The sequence below is a fragment of the Paraphaeosphaeria sporulosa genome (genome assembly GCF_001642045.1).
Source record: "Paraphaeosphaeria sporulosa strain AP3s5-JAC2a unplaced genomic scaffold CC84scaffold_9, whole genome shotgun sequence".
NCBI classification, from domain to species: Eukaryota; Fungi; Ascomycota; class Dothideomycetes; order Pleosporales; family Didymosphaeriaceae; genus Paraphaeosphaeria; species Paraphaeosphaeria sporulosa.
Genome location: NW_017253368.1, coordinates 708,006 through 731,175, shown reverse-complemented (window position 1 = coordinate 731,175; position 23,170 = coordinate 708,006). Strand labels below are relative to the sequence as shown.

Genomic DNA, 23,170 nt, shown 5'->3' with positions numbered 1-23,170 from the left:
GAAAAGATATCTGGTTCAACTAAATCGAACGCAAAAGAACGAGATCGAAGATGGGCGTTGGGTAGCGGATTGCTACGTCGGGCTGGTGAGCTGCGGTGAGATGATCCGGGTATATTAGACGGAAGGAGGGCTTCTCGTTTCGAAACGGAAGGGCTCGCTGATCGCGATGAGAGCCGCAGTGCAGATCAGTTGAGGCTGAGCAACCCGTAACGATCGGAAAGGCTCTAGGTTGCACTTGCGCCGTGACGATGAGGCTTCTCTCGCCGTAGATGCCGATGAAGTTCTACAAGTAATCAACATGGAACGTGAGCGGCAATTCGCGAACAGCCCACGGCGACTGCGCGCAATGCTGGTCCAAGGGCCACCATAATGACGTCGAAAACATTGCCCTTTACCTGGCGCGCTCCTAGGTTGAAGGAACGTGGGTTGGTTGAGGTTAGTTGAGGTTGGCAACGGCCTGAGGAGGATTGCACCTCCACGTGTACGCTAACTCATAGCGTGTAGTCGTTCGAGCTCTTCGGCTTCTAGCGTCAAGTGTGATCGTGTCATCCACTGACATGTCCTCCATACTGCCCGAGAGCATTTTGAGGTATCCACAGTGTCGCACGAAAGCTTACAAAAAATTGCGGCCATCTTCCGCTTCTCGCAATACAAGTCGGCAACGCAAGACGACAAAGCCACAATGCCAAGCTGCAAACCTCACTGGCTGCCTTTCACGTTCCAAAGACTGGGATAAAATACTAAGCGGGCATGTCGAACCTCGCTGCAAGTAAGCTGCCATTGGTGCCATGGTACCAATCCACCAACGTCGTCTACATAGCGACTAATACAATATCTTTAGTCCTTCCATCTCCAAAGACGTCTTTGGAGGTCCACCCTGTACCTGTCTACGTGCCCGGCCCAAGAGAAATCCTTATTAAGAATGAATGCATCGCACTCAACGCCATCGAAGCAAAAATCGCCATCCACAATGGTAAGTCAGCCATGTATCAAGCATCAAGCGTCAGCCTCGTACTGCTCGCTGTCCTACAGCCTTTCAACCCTAACTTTCTGTACACGAACAGCGCTTACCCAGCAACCCCTTCCACCATAACCTCATCAAGCTAATACCACCCCTTCCCCAGTAATCCCCTACACCCCATACCTCGCCATCCTAGGCTCGACCTACGCCGGCACCATTGCATCCCTCGGCCCTTCCACGCCACCCTCCCTCGCCATCGGCGATCGCGTCGTCGTCTCCAAACGCTTCGATGTCAAAGGCAACCAACACGGCGCCTTCCAGCGCTTCGTCATCTGCACTGACATCATGGTCAGCCGCGTACCCGACGCCATCGACCTCTCCGTCCCAGCGTCGCTCTTCATGAATCTGACTTGCGTTGTGGGGCTGTTCAGCGGAAGACTGGGGTTGGAAAGACCGCAGCTCGATGGGGGCGTGGTGGAGGACAGGGATCAGAAGAAGAAAGTGCTGGTGTATGGCGGAAGTGGGAGTTTTGGCGGACTGAGTGTTGGGTATTTGAGCCAGGCGGGGTATGCGGTTGTTACGACGAGTAGTCCGCCGAATCGTGCTTTTGTTGAGGGTCTGGGAGCAACCGCAATCGTTGACCACACGCAAGACGCACAAGGCCTCATCGAACAGCTCGTGGAGAAGGGACCGTACGACATCGTAGTCGACTTTGTGTCTGTAGCGAGTACACTTGCGGTCACGGGAAGGGTGGTAGAGGCGCAGGGAGGCGGGAGGCTGTTTACGATGCAGCCGGGGAGGGAAGAGCTTCCAGCGGGGGTGGAGAGGGTGTTTGAGCCGTATTCGGAGTCGTTGTATGAGAAGAGAAATCGCGGGTTGCAGAGGTGGGTTGTGGAGGAGTATCTGCCGCTGGGGATTGCGCGGGGTTTGATCAAGCCGTTGCCCATTGAGAAAGTTGGTGGGGGTTTGAAGGGGTTGAACGAGGGGCTGAGGAAGGTGTTGGAGGGCGGAAGTGGGGCTAGGTATGTGGTTGATCCGTGGGAATAGGCTTTATGGCTGGAGTTTTGCGGGCGCTTGACGATTCGTCGGCGAGCGTAATTTGGCATAAACCATAGAGTACCTGAATTGTTGATGAACACATACTAGCTTGGCAATGCAGTTGTTCGTATCAGAAACAGTCCAATCAAACATGAGAAGAAGCAATCTTTGAGATTGCTGCGAAAAATACAGTACAAATCCGATCCATCTACGACCCAGTTTGGAGCCCAAGATGCTTTAACTCAACAAGCTAAACGCGGGTTTTGGCTGCATACCCACATAAACATGAAAAGCCACCGTATTCCTAGGATGGGACGGGAAGTTTTTGTCCCATTGGAAAACGCCGTCTTGTATACCTCACACATCTCGCCCACATCCATGCCGAGATCGCTGACTAAAGATCACCCGTTGGAATCCTTCCCGCAGGTGGATGAATAAGGTTTCAAATCTCTTCATCTCCATTGAAAGCCCCGTCGCGGCTTCACCCAGCAATGCCGTCGACTTGTCCAGGTGGCTCGCTCGGGACTGAGGTATTTGTCTGGCACGTCGCTGCATGGCGCATTAGGCCCTTGTGGGTCATCGAGTGTTCGTTGTAAATTTCAAATTAGCACGATACAAGCCCGGTCTGACTGACCCTAGGTGCGAACATCGCTATATACAATACATCCATGATGGTCATGCGAAAGAAAATTTTGTGAATCCCGGAAACTGCAGCCAAAAAGCCCTGTTTCCGCATTCCTCCCGCGGGACACTGTGATATATAGTATGTGTTCATACCGTTTCCTTGTCTTCACCGCCGCCCTCGACGTCTGCCTCAGCCCAAGGCGCATCCTCCTTCTCTTCCACTTCATCATCTCGATCGTCAATTTCGAACTTCCCATCGTTCGGGATAACATTACCGGCGGCGTCGCGAGGAAGTGGCAACGCTGAGCCATCGTAGTGACCCATGTCTGGTCTAACCTCGAAGTTAGGTTTACCGAATTCGGGGTCGATGTACCTACACGTGAGAGCGAAGCGTATTTTACCCTGATGCGTCACGGAGTGCTCGTAGTAGTCCTGTAGCGGGTGGCCTACCATAAAGACCTTGTCGCCGTTACGGAGGACCATTTCAAGGGCATTGGGTGGTTGCTGATTCTGTCCTCGCCTGAGTCCTAGATCTTGGGCGATCTGCTTCCAATACTTGTCCTTGAATTTCTTGGGAGCATCGCGCAGAATTTGATCGTGGCGGGCATGCCTTTCCTTGTACTTCAGGCAACCAGGGATGGGAGGGTACTCGTGGTCGTAACTCCCACTACGACTCACACCGAAGTAGCGCGTCCCCTTCATTCGGACCTGCATCTTGCCAGTATCTCCGATGCTAAGAGTCCCGATGACTGGACCAACACCCTTTTCACCATCGTCGTGAAACCCGATGCCTTGATCTTCGAAGTACGATAAGACCAACTCCTCATTGAACTCCACCGGCTTCCAAGCTGCGGCTACCTCCTCGAAAGGCTTGTCGTCATACCGAGCCTGTATATCTACGGAATCCCAGTTCAACTGGGTACGAACTTTACGTATCGCGGGAGTCTCTGCCTCTTCGAAAGACCGAGAGTTCTCAATACCTGTGCCGGTGAACTTGTAGTTCACGCCGAAGTTCTGGTTCATATGGCGACAGTACGAAGGATCTTTCTGTCCTTCTGGAGTCATCTTGCGTCGCCGCAATCCAATGTCAACAAGTTGCAGCTCTTTGAAGATGTCGTTCGGTCCGCCTGGCGCTTCGTTGATGGTTTTATTTGCGATCTTATGTGCGATGTAGCATCTGGGTATAGGAAGGTCGTACACGTCCGTGCGATTATTGTTCGCATAATGCGGCTTACGACGGCGAATCTCCTTCGCCATAACGAGGTCTCGGCTCGGTGTGTAGCCATCTGTAAGAGTAAAAGCGGCACCCGGGTCAGTGATCGCTGTGGCTGGTAGGGCCATCCGCGGAGGATGGAATTGGAATCCGCATTCTGGGGTTTTGCAGTCCCACCCGAGGAAAGACAACCGCAGGATGCAACCGTTGCATCGAGGACAAATCATACCATTCCATGCTGCTCTCGTATAGAGATCTTCAGCCCTGGTATCATCGAACACTTCTAGAGGTCTATACCCCAAAGATGGCTGCAGATGCTCTCCAGGCCATTTCGTCTTCTGCTTAAGAAAGCGTGGGTCATACACGAGGCCTTCATCATTCAGCTTTGTAAGTTCCCCGGAAGACGATGTAAACTTCCAAAACGCGCGACAGTCTCCGTTAAGACAGGCCCATCCCTGCAGGTAAACTTGTGGACAGGATTTTCGACACGTAAGGCACGATCGGACGATGGGTGGCTCCAGTGACCCGGGCGGACAAATCTCCTCCATACCTTTCGGTTGAAACCACGCCAGCTCGTCTCGCGGATCTAATCGTTCAAAGCGGTACCGCACGACTTTCTTACCATTCTGCTCCTCCGTCCAGATGTTCGTCGGCTTGTAGTGGCCAAGCACGGAGTACTTATGTTGCATCTGGGAGGGCATCAGGGGGTTGTCGTTCTTCGTGATTAAGACAACTGGATTGTAAGCCTTCATGGTGTTTTTCAGGGCTAGTGTTTTGGAGGCGTTCCCATCTTGGTCTTTCGCCACGTGTCGTTCCTTGGTCATACCGTTGGTTTCCATGCCGCCAGATGCCCGTGCGACAATGACTTTAGAGTCCGCGAAGTCACGTTTTGCGGGGTGGCCAGAGTACAGATAGGCGTATGCGAGCTTATCTTTGGTATAGCAACCGCTCTGGTAGATCTTGCAGTTGACTATGGATTCGACTAGCTCGTAACGCTCGTTAGCGAATGCCGGAGGTCGACCTCTAGGCTGTGGCTTCGATTTCTGTAGTATACCGGACGGGTGGGCGTACGCCATCAATTGCTTTCCGACTGACCATAAATCAATAGATTCTCCAGCTTCATCCGAAACCGAAGGCTCTGGCAGGACTGCGACTGGCTGAGGCGGCAGTAATGCTTGAGATTGTGGAAGATCGACCGTAGTCTGATCCTGCTCCGCTTGGACTTGGGCATCCGGAGCTTGAGCAGTCAGTCCTCGCGTCTCTTGGTCAGAGTTGTCTTCCTGCCGGCTCTTCTTCTTCGGCGATGAGATGAGGTCCGGGGGTTCACGCTGTCGTTTATTGGGTCGGGGTCGTTGCTGGATCTGCTTCAAAGCATCGGTGGGCAGGTTGAAAATCACAATCTTGGATTTTTGCGTTGGATCTGGTGCAGGAGAAGGCTCACGGGAGGAGCCGGGAGATTCCATGCCGATGAAACTGGCTCGAGTCGCTCGCGTGCTCCTTCGAAGTGACATCGTGGCTGCGGAGGTAGCAGGAACCAGATGGGTCGACCTGCCCGTCTGCCTTGGCTTCTTGACACCTCGCTTGGGCGTGGTTCTCTTTCGGATTGATCGAGGCTTATTGAGGCTATCGTTGGGCGAGGTGGGCGAGGTTAAGGAGTGAAAATCTGAAGCCGCTGCAGGAGATGGCGTGGTCGGAAGGGGTAGTTGCGGCGGTAGAGCCTCGTTTCCTGATGTTTGGCTTCCTGGAGGTGACGGAAGACCTTGGGGTTGTAATCTTGTGTCGTCGTGCACGGGTCCAGGAACAGACTCGGTCAAATGTGCTGATGCCTGCGCGCATGAACCCATGAGTTTTCCAACCCGCGTGTCTTCCACTTGATCTGAATTTTGTATTATGGCCGAGTCCGCCTGCACGGGTTGATCCATTGGTACGTCCAGCTCTGGCTGTGCTTCTTGATCTACCTGTGCATGAATTTCCACCCGTGCCTCTTGCTCCGCTTGCAGGTGTTCCTCTACTTGTATGCCATCATGCTCGCTATGCGCCAATATATTCTGCTCTTTGGCGTGCACGTCACCTCGTGCCCGTGACCATTCGGACAGGTCGTCGGGGTAGTCGCTCAATTCCACATCCGTGTCAGTAAGCTGTTGCAGGTCCTGTTCGCTGGGTTGTGGCGAAGCCGAAGCCATGGCGCAGCCCGCACTTGCCATTGTAACAGGCCAGGTATGTCCACGGAAGCTAGTGACTAGCAATAAGTAAGAGACCGAAGTCGAGTACAGGTATATTCGAAGCCTAGTTTATAGTGGATTGAACAAAGTGAAAAGATGAAAAGAAGAAAAAACGTAAGGATCGTGGAGTTTAACAAGCCGCAAGCGAGAAGCTTCTTCGCTACATGGCATTGGGAGAGAGGTGCAAACGATACGTGCCGGTTCTTCACTTCAATGAAGGTGAAGGTAAGGTTAGGGATTGGGCGGCCGTTCTCGAGGGTCACGCCGACTACCATGGTACAACATTGGCCGGCGGGGTGATCCCGCCGGCTAGCGATCCATCAGCGCAGGGCATGTTGCAAACAGAGGAAGGAGCGTCCGGCCCGACCATCTCTCACCACTCCGCGGCGACTGCTTATACGTCGTCAACCCGGTGATGGTAAACCATGCATGTCCCTGAGTCGTTCAAGAGTCGCCGCGCTGGTGCTAGGCTCTTCTGAGCTGCAGCCTCGGCTATTCCCCAACTGCCCCAGGTTTGTGAAGCTGATCCCCGCACCAATGGACATGCAGCTTGCCGATGCACGCGGTGTGCACGCACCCGATCCTTCGGACATTTCTCGCGTTGCAACAGCTACTTGAAGGCCTGTCCCGTCTCCTTCTGCCTTTCAGTGTTCGTTGCAAACGCTGTAGTACCCAGTCCGACGCTTGACACCATGTAAGCACCTTGGTCGTGCTCGGAGACCGTCCACTAATGCGACCATAGGCCTTTCTATCCGCCTTCATGGGTTCCGAAGCTGCCCTTCGATCCGCCCGATTCTATCTCCATCGCCGACTTCATATTCGACGAGAACTATGGCCGCCATCCGCTCGGCTACTCGCGGCCAATGTTTACCTGTGGCATCACCGGGAAGGAATACTCGTCATTGGAGGTCAAAGAGCGCGTTGATTACCTTGCGCGAGGCCTTGCGAAGGAGTTCGGCTGGCGGCCGAACGAGGGCTCTGAATGGGACAAGGTCATTGGCGTCTTCAGCGTGAACACGCTCGACACGGCGCCGTTGGCCTGGGCCACCCATCGCCTCGGTGGCATCCAGACACCTGCGAATGCTGCATACAGTGCTGCTGAGCTTGAGTATCAGTTGAAGAACTCGGGCGCCAAATGCCTTTTCACTTGTGTACCCTTGCTCGAGACTGCTAAGATAGCGGCGAAGAAGTGTGGCATTCCGGACAACCGCATTTACATCTTGGAGGTACCCAAGGAGCTGACTGGAGGCAAGGGCACACCTGCTGGCATGAAGACAGTGGATGATTTTATCCGTGAAGGTGCAAAGTTGGATCGCCTGGAGCCGTTGAATCTGGCATCGGGCGAGGGAGCGAAGAAGACGGCTTTCCTGTGCTATTCTAGCGGCACATCTGGGCTGGCAAAGGGAGTCATGATTTCACACCGCAACGTCATTGCGAACACAATGCAAATCACAGCATACGACGCGCCAGCCAGAAAAAAATTGCAACAGCCAGGCACTCAGTCCGACTACACAGAGAACGGTTTGGGGCTGCTACCCATGTCGCACATCTACTCACTCATTGTCATCTGCCACGTCTCCGCGTACAGGGGCGATGGAGTAATAGTCCTTCCCAAGTTTGATTTTGCGCAGATGCTCGGGTCGATACAAAAGTTCAAAATCAACTCGCTGTACTTGGTACCCCCGATCATTATCCTCATGGCGAAGGATAAATCAACTCGCGAGAAGTTCGACCTGAGCAGCGTGTGGGCTATATTCACTGGAGCAGCACCGTTGGGCAAAGAAACTGCAGATGAACTCCAAGCGATTTATCCAGACTGGAAGATCCGACAGGGCTATGGCTTGACTGAAACGTGCACTGTGGTCTGTTCGACTTCGCCGCAGGATATCTGGTTTGGTTCCAGCGGCTCTTTACTTCCTGGTATCGAGTGTAAGATTGTCACCACGGAAGGCAATGAGGTCACCGGGTACGATCAACCGGGCGAGCTTCTCGTCAAGTCACCCGCTGTTGTTCTGGGGTACTTGAACAACGACAAGGCCAACGAGGAAACTTTTCAAGATGGTAGGTTGTCGTGGTCCCGAGCAGAGTCGTCGCAGGCTGACTAGCGCAGGCTACATGCGCACTGGAGATGAGGCAGTCATCCGCAAGGCACCATCCGGCAACGAGCACGTCTTTATTGTCGACCGCATAAAGGAGCTCATCAAGGTCAAGGTAAGTCTCCCTGCGACCGGTACCAGACTCCCTCTCACAATATGTAGGGCCACCAAGTCGCTCCCGCAGAGCTCGAAGCGCACCTTCTCACCCATCCCGCTGTCAACGACTGCGCCGTGATCCAGGTCCCCGACGAGAAATCTGGTGAGGTTCCAAAAGCCTTCGTCGTCAAGTCTGCTTCTATAAGCGCGGAAGAGAGCGATCGCATTGTCGCGCGATCCATCCAGAAACACGTCGAGGAGCACAAGGCGCGGTACAAGTGGATCACGGGCGGAATCGAGTTTATTGATGTCATCCCGAAGAGCCCTTCGGGCAAGATTCTGCGACGGATGTTAAGGGATAAAGAGAAGGAGAAGAGGCGACAGACTGGTAGCAAGCTGTGAGGTTTCGCGCGTGCTGTGTTACATTCCGCGTTGGAGCTCCGCAATGCTGCCCTAGCTCTATGATATGAGAGTTTAGACCCTGAGATTTCGTCCTACGTTCATGCATGCTGTGATCCATGCTTACGCTCTATCCACTGAAGAGCCCGCAGGTATCACGTGATCCAGTTCTTATCGATAAGGGTGACGTCGGCGGTTTACCCCACTAGTACCCGATGGTGCACAGGCGCGGCCGAAGCAAAAAGTTCGCATTCGAAAAGAAGATAGGATTTCAAAGCACACCGTTGCAGCACGCCCCATATAGCCTCGACGCTCCCTTCGCCTCCTTCCGCCATCCAGCGATTTGCTTTCTCATTTTTGTTCTTTGATACCCTAAAAAGCCTACGATATGGCGCACCCCGACCCGAACGCGCCCCACCATGACGACGAGGATGTCCACGAGGAGAACGAGATGCTCGACGCCGATGAGGCGGATGAGGAGATTGTGGACGACGGCGACGTGCCCATGGAATCAGACGATGAGGGTGAAGGACAGGAAATACAGATGACAATCAACCTCCAGAACGACTCGGCGGCACATTTCGACAAGCATACGGACAGCATTTTCTGCATAGCACAGCACCCTGTACACGCGAACATAGTGGCTACCGGCGGAGGCGATGATGTGGGCTATGTGTTCGACACTAGTTCGGCGCCGGCGGCACCACAGCCCAACGGGCAGCCGCAGGAGCGCGAGGGACTGAAGGAGCTGCTCAAGCTGGAGGGGCACAAGGATTCGATCAACGCGATTACATTCTCCGAGCCGAAGGGGCAGTTCGTCGCAACTGCAGGGTTGGACGGCAAGGTGCGAGTCTGGCAGGGCGTGCCTGACGGGACAAAGTGGAAGTTTCTGGCCGAGGCGCAGGAGGTCGAGGAGATCAACTGGCTCATCGCGAATCCCTCGCCCAACCATCCCAATGTCGTTGCGTTGGGTGCGAACGACGGTAGCGTGTGGGTATACCAGCTCGCCACCGACAAGGGCAGCGAACTGCAGGTGCTGCAGGCATACTACCTGCACACCGAGACGTGCACAGCTGGCGCCTGGAGCCCTGATGGCAACTTGCTGGCCACTGTCTCGGAAGACTCAAGTCTATACGTCTGGGATGTTTTCGGCGAGGCGGCTGCACAGGGGCTCACTTCTTCGACGAACTCGCAGGCTGTCGTAGGCTTGACGGGTGTAGACGAACGGTTCCGCGTCGAAGGCGGTCTCTACACCGTCGCTATTGCGCCGTCCGGAACTTTCCTTACTGTCGGTGGACCTGAAGGCCACGTCCGTGTTATCGGTCTCCCTCGCCTCTCCGCTACTTCAGAAGCAGGTACCTCATCTGGCGGCCAGGGCGCATCCGCTAAGGCTGGCGGAGGAAAGCAAGCTGCAGCAAAGGGTGGAGCCAGCTCAGCTGGTCAGACAGGACAGATTCTTGCCAGCCTTCAGGCTGGAACTGACAACGTCGAAACCCTGTCATACTCATCACCGCCGCTTACGCTCATGGCTGCGGGCAACGTCGACGGCAGTATCACTTTGTTCGACACTGCACACCGTTTCGCCATCCGCCGACGCATCGAGGACGCGCATGCCGATGAGGACTTTCCTCACGCGGTAGTGAAGGTGGAATTCTTGCGGAAAGAGGGCGCCGGTGCTTGGATACTCACGTCTGCGGGTTATGATGGTACTCTTAAGCGGTGGGATGCTCGAGGCGGAACTGCGGCTGCGGCCAAGGGTCTCATCGGCGAGTGGAAGGGCCACCGAGGTGGCGGCGAGGGAGGTGGAATCATGGGCTTTGTCCAGGGCGGCGACGGTAGCAAGGTCGTCACAGCAGGTGACGATGGCGTCGCACTGCTGTTCTCAACACCCCTGCCATAAAAGTACAAGCGACTGAATTTTGCGAATGCTCAAGCGAAATAGACTCCGAATCAATGACTATCTCCCACGTCTCCCTCCACCTACATAGGGGCGATCCTCAAACTGTCCGCACATATACTGCCAGCGCCGAGCACAAACCCCGCCGCCCCACCCCGATATTCCCCATCCTCCGCCTCAACTCTGACATCCCCGAACGTCGCAGATATCTTACTCCCCTTAACCTCAACCGCTATCTCATACTTCACATCCAACCCCCACTCCGCCTCCCCCAAGCCCAGCACCGTCCTTTCTGCATCCCTCGCCTTGACAACCTCTAATACTCCCTTCTCCCCCTCCTTCCTTACCATGGCTCCATACCACCTCCTCAGTCCCTGCACCCTCACCACAACTCCATGTCCCTCCCCCATATTTACCATCCACCCGCCCGCGCTCGCGCTGTAATCAGCCCAGTCGCGCGTCCCCGTGTAATACAGGCCCTCGCCGGCATCCTGAGCGAGGAAAAAGCTCGGCCCGAACTTCGTGTGCACTTTGTCGATCGAGCTGACCCACTGGTATGTCCACATGGTCTCTGGAACGGAGGATAGACCCGGGCCGGTGGAGAGCGGAGGGCGGGACAGCGTCATGGCAGGCGTGCCGGAGTGCCTGATGCTGTGCAGATATACCTTGTTCGTACCCTCTGGGTTGGCGGGTTGGTCCAGCGCGACGCCCAGTTGCTGGATAGGTTTGTTCGCGAGGGCGGCGGGAATCGTCCATGCTATGCTTTTCTTCTGGCCTGGTGCGAGGGTTGTGTATGGGCTGGACGCGGGGACTAGTGCGTCGTCGAAGTCGTATGCTTTGAGGCGGATCGCGGCGGTTATGGGGGTGGTGTTTGTGGCGGGCGAGGAGAGCACGGCGAAGAGGGTCTGTCCGGGAGAGAGGAGCGGGCAGGCCATGAGTTCGTAGTCGCGTTTTACGGCGAGGGCGTCGCGGGGGGTGAAGGTTTGCGTGAGGACTTCGATTTCTTCCTGGTTTGTACTGGAGGGTTGAAGGGTGAGGCCTAGGGCTGGGGTTCTGGCGTCGAGGGTTTGTTCGATCTGGACGGAGGATGTGGGTGAGGTGCACTGGAAGCCTTGGACGCTGCCGGGGAGGGAGAAGTGCCATTGCGCGCCGTCCTTTGGGGCGGACAGAGGAGTGAGGCCCGCGATTTTGTGGGCGGTGTTGGCGAGGTCATACGTTATTCGGACGGCGTCGTTGATAGAGTAGCCCCCATCCGCGGTCGAGATCAGGGCACGATCGGCCAGCGGTCCTCGCCAGTCCAGGGCCTTCTCGTTTTCGAAGCCGCCCAGCCCGTTGATGATGCCCACGAGGCACCCCACGTTCCCGGAATTGCAGTCCGTATCCCAGCCCGCCGTGTTGATCTATCCTCGCGGTTACAAAGTCAGCTGAGTCATAATAATGGGTTTGTGTACAAGTTGTCTATATCTAAGACATAGCGACTTTGTACCAGGGAGGATCGTACGATGTGCATCGCCTGACTGAAGTCATGCCCCGCGTACAGGACTGCCATGACCATAATAAGATGGTTCGGGATCATGTGGCATATTCCGCCGTACTTATCGTACCCGTAAGTATCCTCGATGCGCTGCCTCGTCGTCTCCCAGTCTCCGTCCTCCTGCACCCAAACTCTTACATCCTCAATCGGCTTCCTCAGCCCCGACTCCGTGCCCACATACTCCAGTCCCTTATCCAAAAGCTTGTCTACATCCTTCTCCACGAACGCCTCAGCCTCCATCACCGCCCACAGCACCGCCGCATCCACTGCCACCCCATCATGGCTCACCCGCGCCGCTTCCCACGCCAGATGCGCCGCTAGTCCTGCATTCCCCGGACACACCATCGCCCACCCATCAATAAAGATCTGCGCCCCAATCTGCTCCGCCAATGTCCTTCCATTCGTCCCCATACTACCGCTCACCGGCGGCTTTATCCCTCTCTTCAAATTATTAAACACGGTGTGCTCGGTGCTAATCCCATGGCCGCCCCACCAGAACACCGTCCTATTATCAATTACCTGGTTCAACCACGTGCTACCCACATTCTCACAACTAAAATCCTTAGCTGCATCTTCAAAAGGATGCTCCTCTAATGCGCGCACAAAGGCAAAAGTCCCTGAGATATCGTCGTCGATGACGACGAGCGGGACTTCAAATCTGTCGTGGACGTAGTGGTGGATGGGTCCAAGACGCGCTTGGATCTCCTGGTATGTCCAGTTTTCGAAGGGCCGGCCGAGGTAGACGCCGATTAGTTTTCCGAGGACGCCGGCGTAGATGGTTTCGAGGTACTTGTGTGGGAGGGCGGTCATTTTTTTTGTCGTCAGAGCGAGGCCGGAAGGTTCGAGGGAGGCCACGATGGTAGTATAATTGAAGAGTGGTGATGGTTCCCCACTACTGGGTCATCAGCCCCACTCTTACGGTAACGAAGTTCTCGCGCGCATAACCGAGCACTGTAGGTGATATCGTAGGATGCAAACTTTGGTATGGCGGAGTTGGTGGAGGTAGGGTGTCTGCATTAAGCGAGCTGCGCGTCATTGTCGGACGTGAATAACAGAGATTGATCTGACAGACCGGTGTACACCTGGGACCTTTTGTGTAAAACACTAAGTTATCAGATACAGAATGACAACATAGTTAGGGGGTTGGACAGCCTGGAAAAGAAACTGACGTAGTATACCGAGCACTCTTTCCGTTTCAAAGAGTACACTATAGTGCAATTCTGTCATAGATAGTGCTGTCAGAAATACACGCACAGTGCAGCCTTTGAACCGATAAAAATCATGCGGTATACTGTTGCTATTCCCCCTGAACAGCGTCTTTTCGAGTCATCGACTCTCCGTCGGTTCTTTGTCACCAAAAGTTTGCTGCATCACACTGCAGAGAGTCCCGCGTTAAGCCTTTCCCAGTTCGCCCAAGGCGTACACGGATGTGGGAAACGCAGGCATTGGCAGAATACTCCAGCACAAGTCACTGGCGATTCATTGCTCATTTTTATGACAGTATATAGTATAGTACATATCTAATCGAACAAGCATTAGAAGATCTCGAGTTCTTATACATTCTCCCCATTATCTCTCTTGACAAGGGGCACATTCTCAAACCCATTTGTCTCCCAAAACGGCCGCTGCTTCTTCCCCTTATTGTTATTGCCAGCCAGCATAGCAGTCAATCCACAAGGGTCGATAAAGGTCATGATCCAGCTCTGCTCGCTTTCCCAACCAGGCCCCTGCAGTTCGGTCTTCCCGTCCTGAGCAAGATATACGTGGTAATCCTGCGGCAGGTACAACCTCGGGTGAGAACCGTTCCAAAGAAAGGAGTTGCTGAGCATAAGGCCAGCTTCGAAGGTCCAGAAGAACCACTCGTAGCGGACGATCGGTGATAGGCTCATCGGGTCCCAGTCTGTTCCAGGGTTTGCGGGTGCGCGCGACATGCCGAAGTGCTCGATCGTTCGGTAGATGGTGCGGATCAGGATGAGAGCTGTACTAATGTACAGAGTCAGAAGCGGCTGTTGGACCTTGCTACTCTTGATATTCGCCTTCCGGCATCTGTGGTGGAAGAGCCCGGCGATTCCTACGAAAATAATGATGACGAGGATTTGCAAGATCAAAGCTGTCTTCATCAGGATGTGTCCCAGGTCTTGTGTCGACTGCTTCTTCACGTTGGGGTTTGCGAGAAGGGAGACGCCGAGTGCGTTCAGGATCTCTACGAGGGTTGAAATCGCGCCGAAAGTGGTGAGCGTGCGGCCGGGGTGCAGTGGGGCAAAGTATGGCACATAATATAAGATTCGTCCAAGGACGTGGTAGTTTGCGAGCTCTAGAACTGGACTGCAGGCCATTAGGAGGGATCGCATGATACCCCAGAATTGAGCAACAAACTTACGGAGCGCAGTAGATACAAATTGTGCTGACGAGGTATATCGTAACGTTGGAGTTGTGATACGCTCCATATTCGCGGAGTGCGAAACCAACCACGAACAGAAGACAACAAAACGGGTGTAGGGCTGTTATCTTGAAAGACTTGTAGTGGATGCATTGCCAAAGGTGCCATGCACCAGAGGCGAAGAAAAGAGCGGCGAATATTGCGGGTGCAACCTTACTCGGCTCGTAGAAGTAAACGCTTCCAGGGACCGGCCGTCCGTCAGGCATGATGGGTAGTACTTGGTAAAACTTGTGAGTACGATGTCTTCGCCCTACGTGCGAAACCACTCCATTATATTTCAAATTTCAACTTCATACCTGAAAGTAGAAATATCATTGCGGAAAGGTTGGCCATCCAGAGAGGCTTACTGCCTCCACAGGCTAAGCCGATATGGTAGTTTTCATGGCCAAGAAATGACGCAGCTTCGCTCCGAGTACAGTCGGTTTCTCTGCGTATGGGCGTAAAGCCTTTTGAAGCATATTCACCGATAAACGGAGATACCGAACGATGAAGATGGAGGCATGTCGTGTATCAAGATACTTGATGTAGCTTCCATACCTGATCGACAGGTGCATGCAGAACTCACCAACCGGGCGCTGCCGACCAAACATTAGATTTCTCGTCCCTAGTCGTCTCTTGCCACAGAAGGTACACTCTGACGCGCCATGCTGCGGCTGAGCCTAAGCGTAAGATGCCGAGAACCTGGGACCACTGATCTCGCCGGCTCACGAGCCATTCATCGTGGTCTTTCACCGGCGGCGACAATTATGCAGCGAACCCAAGAGCATTCGGCGGTACCGGACATGGTTGCGGCGCACAGCCGTTCGCTGCCTCGTTCGAGAGAGAAAGGTTCGAAGATAGCGCCAGAGCCTGACAATCTTTCGCCCCAACGCTATCCCTAGCTAGGACAAAAGATTGACGCACAGACCATCTGACCCACAAGCCTCAGCCCTGTACGGAGGACCACTGCGCAGCCTCCTATACCTTGCGCCGAGCGCGTGAGGCTACAGCTCAACTTCCGCTTACTCCAGGCGAGGAAATAAAGATGCAGAAATCGCGAAATCGCTCCGGACCCTCGACACCGGATGGTATATGCAGCCACCTTCAATTGTCCTTTTCTTTATTGGTGCCAGTCACGACTTTCACGCCTCGTTCCTGCTCACTTCCAAGCCTGTCTCGAAAGTGTACGAGAAAGCTCTGAGAACTGAAGATTGTATCATTGTAGCAGATCCATAGTCCTGGAGTGCCCTCTGTTGATCCTGAAGAGGCAATCAGAACGGCCAATTCTTGTTAGCGAGGCCACATCAGACTACTGCTGTGAGGTCATAGCCTCTCGCAATGGCTACGGTCCAGAATACGCCGAAGGCGACTCGGCAATGCTGGGAGTGCCTCAAGCGTCGCCTAGTCTGTGACTACACGTTGCCCCGGTGCAAGAAGTGCGTTAAACGGGGCAGAGAGTGCCCAGGCTACGATGCACAAAAGCCCCTCCAGTGGGTCGAACCCGGAAAAATAACCTCGCGAAAGCGATCGAAGCCTTCCAAGAATTCGCAACTAGTCCTACAGGTGCGTTCAAGAGGGTCGCCGATGGGGGACTCCTCGAGCGATGGCGGCTGGAGCATCGAAACGGTGAAGAGCGAGAAAGAAGACCAGGATTCTCAAAAAGAACTACAATATACCTATCAAAAAGCAATGGCAGATGTGCAGTCCATCGAGGATCTCGATAAGATCCTTCACATCGAGAGCCAGGATCGGATTGAGGAGATCGTCTCGAAAGGTCTCTGGCACGAGGCAGCGAGAATCCTCAAGATAGAGAAGGACCCTCTCAAAGGACTACGCCGTGTACTGCTCTATATGAAGTTAGAGCAACTACCTGTGTACCATTTTCGGAATGACACGTCCGAGGTAGTGCAAGCGATCAATTACTGTACGCCCGACCCCACCTCAACAGTACCAAGCCTGCATGACCGGTAATGCCCCTGGCCACCGAGCAAAACCAATCTAGTCGTAGACACTGACCTTGGCCCTGTACTCCTTTATACATGCTAATCCATTGCGTAGTCAACACGCGCATAATTCCAGAAGCCACTGAGTCAAAGTTCGCCCTGGTCCGCAACCCTCAAATCATGTTTTTTCCAGCGAACTCACTCCATCTACTCACCCCTTCCACTCACAGTAGTTTCGTTTGTCTTGCCTTGCAGCATTACATAAACCGACTTCCGCCTGGAGCGAGTGAAGAAGCTCTTGTAGCGAATGGGCCAAAGTTATGGCAATACCGCGGAGATGCAATTCAAGAGTTGTACAGGAGAATTGCAGATCCGAAGACCATGTACAGCTTGGCGACGATAAACAGTATAGTGGTGTTTATGACTAACGAAGTGAGTGACTCACAAGTCTTTGGCGATATATTGGGATGCTGATCAAGTCACATAGTTACAAAGCCAGAGGTTTCCACAATGGCGATCTCACATTGACGTTTTAATGCGCATAATAAAGGTACGAGGGGGCCTGATGCAAATGTACCGCAGCGTGTTTTATATGCATCCAACAGTGGTCCTGTTCTACCTGTGAGTGACTCCGCTACACAAAACTGTCTTTGATCGCTCTCATCTTACAATTACTAGTGTGGTAACCGTGAGCAATACCACCAGTCCCGCTCATGACCACGTTGTCTTGGCTCCAACGCTGAAGCAAGAGCTCGATGACGTAGAGGAGCTCTATCATGAGATATTTCCCTATTGTCTTTGCCCACCAGCGGTTTTCTTCTTCATAATTCGCATCTCCAACCTGCGTAGAGAAGTGTCGCAGGCGCTGATCCTAGAGGACGATCTTACCGGTTTTTCGCACCTGGCTGCGAATCTGCTTTCACAGATCCAGGCCTTCTCAGTAGAGGATTGGGCACAGCCGGGTGACGAGAACGAAGACTGGCTTCTAATTGGCTCAGCATACAAGCATGCTGCAGCAGTATATTGCATCATGTCACTTCAGGCACTCGCCCTATTACCGAAAGACGCACACATGAATCTGCAGTTAGAAAACCACGGTGACCTTTTGATTTCGTTTTTGAAGAAGGTCCTTGTATCTTCGCGCATTCAGCGGAATGCTAGTTGGCCTCTGAGTATAGCTGGAGTGGAAGCAGGGTATCGAGGGGAGGCCAGGCGCAAATGGATCGAGGACACTTGCTCAGAGTTGTCCCGTCTTTTGGGAACCAACGCGCCACTAAACCTGAAGGTCCATCTGAAGAAGTATTGGGATAGCGGAAGAATTGGGTGGGAGGAGTGTTTTCACAAGCCATATGCGTTCATGTTCTGATAAGAGTGCAGGGCACCGGGTAGAATGAGCGCGAGGTTGTTCCTCTGGCAGGACGATGAGCGGGAGCGTTCACATAAGAAATGTGCATACTGTACGTTCTCGTAACAATTGCTTAGTGAAACCATACACTCTCCTCTCTCTCTCTCTCTCTCTCTCTCTTCAAATGTGAAGACTTTGTTGAGTATTTCGTGGGAGGCTGGGATCCATTACATTCCAGTCCCGTGATTGGAACCGGGAGTATATGGGTAGGCGCACTAATACCATATTGGCTAGTTTCGCGCTAAAAGATGCAGATCGCCCCTTCCCTTCCAGTGTCGGAACTGCATCTCTCAACGACCCGCAGCTCGCGGATACATATTCTGCTCTCTCATCCCAGTCCCACTCCCTTGCAGGTGTGATTGCAAGCTGCTTAATCTTCGATCTTTGACCAAAGACGCGTAGCGCGTTTCAACACGTCAGTGCGTCGCGAAGTCTGCAAGCACACGCAGATCACGTGAGAAGAAGCTGCTCTGAATAGTGGTTCACTCCTCACGGCTTTCGCACGCCTGTCTCGGTATCCACTACCCTTGAGACCTATATAAAACTTTGCAACATGGACGGTAGGTTGCATTCCAGCACTGCATCAACACCAGTGGACAGCATCCGGTCGCATGTGCTGAATCACCTTACCCATCCTTCGATCGAACGATGCTGCTCTAAACTGACTTTTTATGAAGGAGGCGTTCTTCTTGGGCCACCTAAAGGAGGAGAAAGCGAAGAGAGTCGTCAAAAACGACCCAGATCAACCGATAGAGGAGGCGGCAATGTACTGCGCACAGACATTAAGCAAGGCAAATCGCGGAATCGCACACGACGTCGTCCTCAGCAGGAGCGTAGCACTGGCGAGCTTGACGAAGTATTCGCAGCACCAAATGAATTGAATGTAGCAGAGGGATCAAATCCCAACCAGCCTGCAGAAGAACAAGATGAAGAGCTGGTTCTTGATGATGATGACGAGGATGATGAAGAAGGCGCAGAAGAGGGAAAGGACGATAATGATGATGATGACGAAGAGAAGCCCAAGGTAATAACGGCTAAAATGAGGAAGAAAATGGACGTCATGGCAAAAATGGTGCAAAAAGAAGCTGGCCAGGTGATTCTCACCCTGGAGAAAAACGATCTTACCCCAACTTCTATGAACGTGACTTGGGAACAGGATAATATCAAACTTCTTTGTTCTTACAACTGGCAGGGTGCGAATGATGGCACCAATACGATCTTCGTTCCAGGGGGCCCAGCCAAATTCGTACCGAAGACGACTTTTCCCTATGTCATAGAACAAGACTCGGGCTTCCAAGCTGCCGATTACAACTACGTGCGAAAACCCTGGGATCCTTTCGCTCCATTGTTCACTGCACTGGGTGTCATGAACCCTGGCCATCAATTTTGGTACGATACTCCCTGGTACAAAGTCGCTATTTCTTAGACGTAACCACATGCATATAAACCCGCTTTTGTGACACAAGCTAACTTTTGTACCCCAGGGATGTTGACGTACTCGCAGATCGCAACAACCTCCGGATACTCCTGGAATTCTGCCAAGGCAAGGCAAATGGTCCACTTCGCTTAGATGTGCACATGGTGTATAATACCCTGGTTTTTGTTCGGAAGGGCGAAAAGTTTTGGAGACGGCAGACCAATGGAATAGGAAATAACTTCGAGAAGAACTTCACACAGGTTGGAGACGACATGGAGGACGCAACAAGCCACTACAGAGCGATCCAATATCCAATGGGGCCCCTCAACGTTGTTGTGCGCTTTGAGGCTGATGCTTACTTTGACGACTCGGCATCGGGTGATCTGGATCCGACCGAGACGGATGCTGTGACGGGCGCTCTACTAGCAGAACGTCCGCGCTACGACTTCAGGCCACCTGTTCGCGTTCTCCAAAAGGGCCACATTGTTCCGACAGCTCAAATGGCAGAGCTGAAGACGGTAACTCATAAGGAAGAAGGGACGTCCTCCGTGGCTTGCCAAGATCAGCTCTGGTTCGGTCGTACTACCCACTTATTCACTGGTGTGTACAAAATAGAAGACAACAAAGGGAAGATCCTCCGCCTTAAGTACGAGAATGCCAAAGCGAGGGTGGACAAATGGGAGGAGAAGAACCAAGATGCTTTGCGGATGCTTGTAGATTTGCTCTCACGAATACGCGCCGCGCTGAAACAGCAAGAGGGACCCATACGGGCCGGGCTGATCGTAAGAGAAAGCAGAGATGGCCCGCTAGTGTTGAGAACCATGCTAAGGAAGTCTCACATCATTGGTAGGGATTTCTTCTCGACGCACTGGGAGCGCAAACCTGCTGGTGCTCCCCGAGGTCGCAATATGAGGGGTCGCGGGAGTGCTGACAGGTCCTATCAGGAACGGCCGCAGCATGGTTTGCGAGGCTACCATCCGCAATCAGGTACGTTGCGAGGTAATGTGCATCAGTCGCAGCCGGGAGGTTCCGGTGTGAACGATCATCAACATCGTCAGGACTTTGGAGAACAGTATACATGGCAACAGCAGCAAAGCTATGGCGCGCATGAATACCGACATCACCATGGATACAGGGGACAGAACCCCCATCAGCCACCAGGGAGTTATGGAGGAAGCAACTTCTCACCTCAAAATGGGTACGGGGGACGCTACGATCAGCAGCAACCTCAAGGTGGGCGGGGAGATCGGAACGGAAACCGTGGGGCAGGATCACCAGGAAGGCACTCCAGCGGTCGTGGCCGAGGTCGCGGTCGCGGTGGCTCGAACTACAACGATTCCAACTATGGACGTCTTCCTACAGACTTCTAGCCTCGATAACCTCAGGAAATGGGCGCAGCATTAAGGCAAAGCTTTGGGTCTGAACGGTCTGTGCTACTTCTACCCTAGCGCAAACCAAGCCCCCAGATTTCGACAAAGCGCTCTAGCAGGCCTGCGCAATGGTACTTTGTACCCGCATTCAGAGCTTTCACAAGGGACTCAACCGAGAACAGACTGTAAGATGTCCATCGTCTGGGGTCTAGGTGCGTCCATAGTTGCTCCTGACGCATCCTTCGGGCAGAACTTCACTTAGCAATGTTATCTTTGTACCTTCGAGATCATCGGCCTAGTCATTCCGATCAGTGACAACCATCATTTTCGGCAGTTGATATCTAGTACCATCGAAGCGATTAACGTGAGGGGGGTTTGATTGCTTCGTTTTACCCATTGGTGCTGCCAAGAGTCTACAGGCCCAGTACAGTGGCTGCCACGTGCGTCGTTATTGATACCGCAGCGAAAACAATATATGCCACGCCCAAGCTGCACTAAAAGCAAGGTATGACAGTCTCGAAAGAGCGTTGTTGGGAGCGGCTCTGAGGACAAAAGGGACCAGCTGTTCGACGCTGTGGCAGTGATTTTGGAACACCGACCTCACCACCAGCACGAAGAAACACATCGTCAACCATGTTTTGGCAAACGGTTGCTCTCTCTGCGCTCTTTGTGCGCAATGCCTCAGCAGTTCCCCAAGCTGGTGGCGGAAACTCAGGATCTGCGGATTTCTTACGCTTCGGCTGCTCTCAGCTCGTCGTCGAACGGACCGACCCTCTGGTCAATCCAGGACTACTACCCAGCCCTCACATGCATCAAGTGGTGGGCGGGAATAGTTTCAACATCACCATGGACCCTGACAGCATCGATCCGCCCAAGACTTCTACCTGCACAAGCTGTATATATACCGAAGATACGAGCAACTACTGGACGGCATCCATTTATTTCAAGTCACCAGAAAATGGGACCTACAAACGTGTCCCTCAAATGGCGAACGGCAGACTCAATAACACCTTGTTGGAACAAGATGGGGGACTTACGGTGTACTATATGCGCCCCTTCTCGGGTACCAAGACGATGAAGATGACGGCTATGAGGCCGGGCTTCCGGATGCTTGCAGGAGACCCCACCCTTCGATCTAAGAGCACCAAGTACCCAGGGATCTGCCATCGCTGTCTTCAAAAGGGCGATCGCGTCTCCGGTGGCTCAGGTGCTCCTTGTGACAGTAAAGACACTGCTGAGTTCCCAAACAAACCCTGCCCGGGTGGCATCCGTGCTACAGTGATTTTCCCCTCGTGCTGGGATGGAAAGAATGTCGACAGCCCCGTATGTAACGTCTTATTGCGACTTTCCTGTTCCACGCTCACACAGGACTTGCGTGTCTAGGATCATAGAAGCCACGTTGCTTACGCCCCTGGCAGCAACGCGCTTGCAGGCGACAAGTGCCCATCTACACACCCCGTCCGTATCCCGCAGGTAAGAGATAATCTTCCCGTAGTTATTCTCTAAAATAATTGTTTGTAACACTTCAGCCTTTTTAGAGCTAACTTCCAACACAGGTCATGTACGAAATCATGTACGATACGAGTGGGGCTATGAGCGATCCCAAGTACTTCCAGAACGGCAAGCAACCCCTTGTGTACAGTTTCGGCGATCCGTAGGTACCCAGCCTTCCTCATATTTTGTTTGTCTCACGTGAACCCAGAACTGGATACGGTGCACATGGTGATTACCTCTTCGGCTGGAAAGATGATGCGCTCCAGCGGGCAATGGATAACCTCGGGAAAGGCTGCGCCAGTGAGGATTGTACCAAGATCTTGAAGATTCAATCGGGCAAGGATGCTATCGCTTGCACGAAGGCGCAGCAAGCGAAGGAAGATGTTGGTAACAGCAACTGTAGGTGGTTTCTCCATGCGCTCCGATCATACCGCGACTGACTTGTGGTTCAGGGCTCACTGAAATTCCTGGGAATATTATGGTTCAATAAGGGATACGTAGTCATGGGCGACAAGAATATAGCAGACTATTCGACACAGCTATCATTCGCAGATGGGTTACGCTAATTTCAGTTTCTAGTGCCTCCCAGCGAGCTATGTCGTTACTTTATGATTTAAAACTCTGTATACATCCACTGAGCAATTATCACGAAGGTGATGACAAAATAGATGCCATGACAAGGTTACCTCAGACGCATACAGAGATCCTATACACCAAGCATAATGACAACAGACGCGAATAACAGTGACCCCACGAGTCTAGACATGAAGTACCGTTAACCTACGTCAGACATGGAAACCGAATATCTGTATCCTAACAGAGAATCGGCACTGTCAGACTATGTCAAACTCTACATGGTCAGTACCTTTTAAGGGCTGACTTGTGCCTGAATGGGACGAGACAACATGTGTACAATCAATGCCTAAATCTCAATACTATACTACTGTAAGCGTTCCGAAAGTTACGTGTCCTCGGAGAAATAGTGGGAAGGTCACAGAGCTTTTCGAAGCATCACTCATTCTGGGGAAATACAGTGGACTGG

At 53.1% G+C, this 23,170-nt stretch overlaps 8 protein-coding genes across 8 annotated transcripts; 5 read left to right on the top strand and 3 right to left on the bottom strand.

The window, feature by feature from the left end:
- Nucleotides 1-750: 750 nt before the first annotated feature.
- Nucleotides 751-2,008, top strand: CC84DRAFT_1220495 (GroES-like protein; the record flags this gene model as incomplete). Its single annotated transcript, XM_018183174.1, has 3 exons — nucleotides 751-769; nucleotides 842-973; nucleotides 1,125-2,008. The coding sequence occupies 3 exons, from the start codon at nucleotides 751-753 to the stop codon at nucleotides 2,006-2,008; spliced, it is 1,035 nt and encodes a 344-aa protein (XP_018032502.1).
- A 472-nt stretch (nucleotides 2,009-2,480) lies between these two features.
- On the bottom strand, nucleotides 2,481-6,040 carry CC84DRAFT_1208237 (uncharacterized protein; the record flags this gene model as incomplete). The annotated part of the gene is made up of 2 exons (XM_018182152.1): nucleotides 2,481-2,567; nucleotides 2,777-6,040. The coding sequence occupies 2 exons, from the start codon at nucleotides 6,038-6,040 to the stop codon at nucleotides 2,481-2,483; spliced, it is 3,351 nt and encodes a 1,116-aa protein (XP_018032501.1).
- A 447-nt stretch (nucleotides 6,041-6,487) lies between these two features.
- Nucleotides 6,488-10,549, top strand: CC84DRAFT_1179082 (acetyl-CoA synthetase-like protein; the record flags this gene model as incomplete). Its single annotated transcript, XM_018180385.1, has 7 exons — nucleotides 6,488-6,570; nucleotides 6,669-6,752; nucleotides 6,801-8,024; nucleotides 8,095-8,269; nucleotides 8,317-8,648; nucleotides 8,802-8,893; nucleotides 9,030-10,549. The coding sequence occupies 7 exons, from the start codon at nucleotides 6,488-6,490 to the stop codon at nucleotides 10,547-10,549; spliced, it is 3,510 nt and encodes a 1,169-aa protein (XP_018032500.1).
- CC84DRAFT_990700 (ADP-ribosylglycohydrolase) lies at nucleotides 10,366-13,261 on the bottom strand. The gene is made up of 2 exons (XM_018188063.1): nucleotides 12,048-13,261; nucleotides 10,366-11,946 (listed from the first exon to the last, which is right to left on the bottom strand). Exons 1-2 carry the CDS (start codon nucleotides 12,888-12,890, stop codon nucleotides 10,630-10,632), a joined length of 2,160 nt encoding a protein of 719 aa, XP_018032499.1. The 5' UTR covers nucleotides 12,891-13,261; the 3' UTR covers nucleotides 10,366-10,629.
- Nucleotides 13,262-13,633: 372 nt separating this feature from the next.
- CC84DRAFT_1099361 (uncharacterized protein) lies at nucleotides 13,634-14,726 on the bottom strand (the record flags this gene model as incomplete). Its single annotated transcript, XM_018174820.1, has 2 exons — nucleotides 13,634-14,405; nucleotides 14,461-14,726. 2 exons carry the CDS (start codon nucleotides 14,724-14,726, stop codon nucleotides 13,634-13,636), a joined length of 1,038 nt encoding a protein of 345 aa, XP_018032498.1.
- Nucleotides 14,727-15,837: 1,111 nt separating this feature from the next.
- Nucleotides 15,838-17,808, top strand: CC84DRAFT_1099411 (uncharacterized protein; the record flags this gene model as incomplete). The annotated part of the gene is made up of 4 exons (XM_018174822.1): nucleotides 15,838-16,423; nucleotides 16,558-16,874; nucleotides 16,930-17,063; nucleotides 17,121-17,808. 4 exons carry the CDS (start codon nucleotides 15,838-15,840, stop codon nucleotides 17,806-17,808), a joined length of 1,725 nt encoding a protein of 574 aa, XP_018032497.1.
- A 940-nt stretch (nucleotides 17,809-18,748) lies between these two features.
- On the top strand, nucleotides 18,749-19,989 carry CC84DRAFT_1053876 (uncharacterized protein; the record flags this gene model as incomplete). Its single annotated transcript, XM_018173514.1, has 2 exons — nucleotides 18,749-19,236; nucleotides 19,332-19,989. Coding segments are annotated over 2 exons (1,146 nt in total), but the record flags the coding sequence as incomplete, so codon positions are not given.
- Nucleotides 19,990-20,951: 962 nt separating this feature from the next.
- On the top strand, nucleotides 20,952-23,027 carry CC84DRAFT_999252 (uncharacterized protein). The gene is made up of 5 exons (XM_018188067.1): nucleotides 20,952-21,957; nucleotides 22,018-22,107; nucleotides 22,191-22,288; nucleotides 22,337-22,527; nucleotides 22,581-23,027. The coding sequence occupies exons 1-5, from the start codon at nucleotides 21,268-21,270 to the stop codon at nucleotides 22,616-22,618; spliced, it is 1,107 nt and encodes a 368-aa protein (XP_018032495.1). The 5' UTR covers nucleotides 20,952-21,267; the 3' UTR covers nucleotides 22,619-23,027.
- Nucleotides 23,028-23,170: the final 143 nt, after the last annotated feature.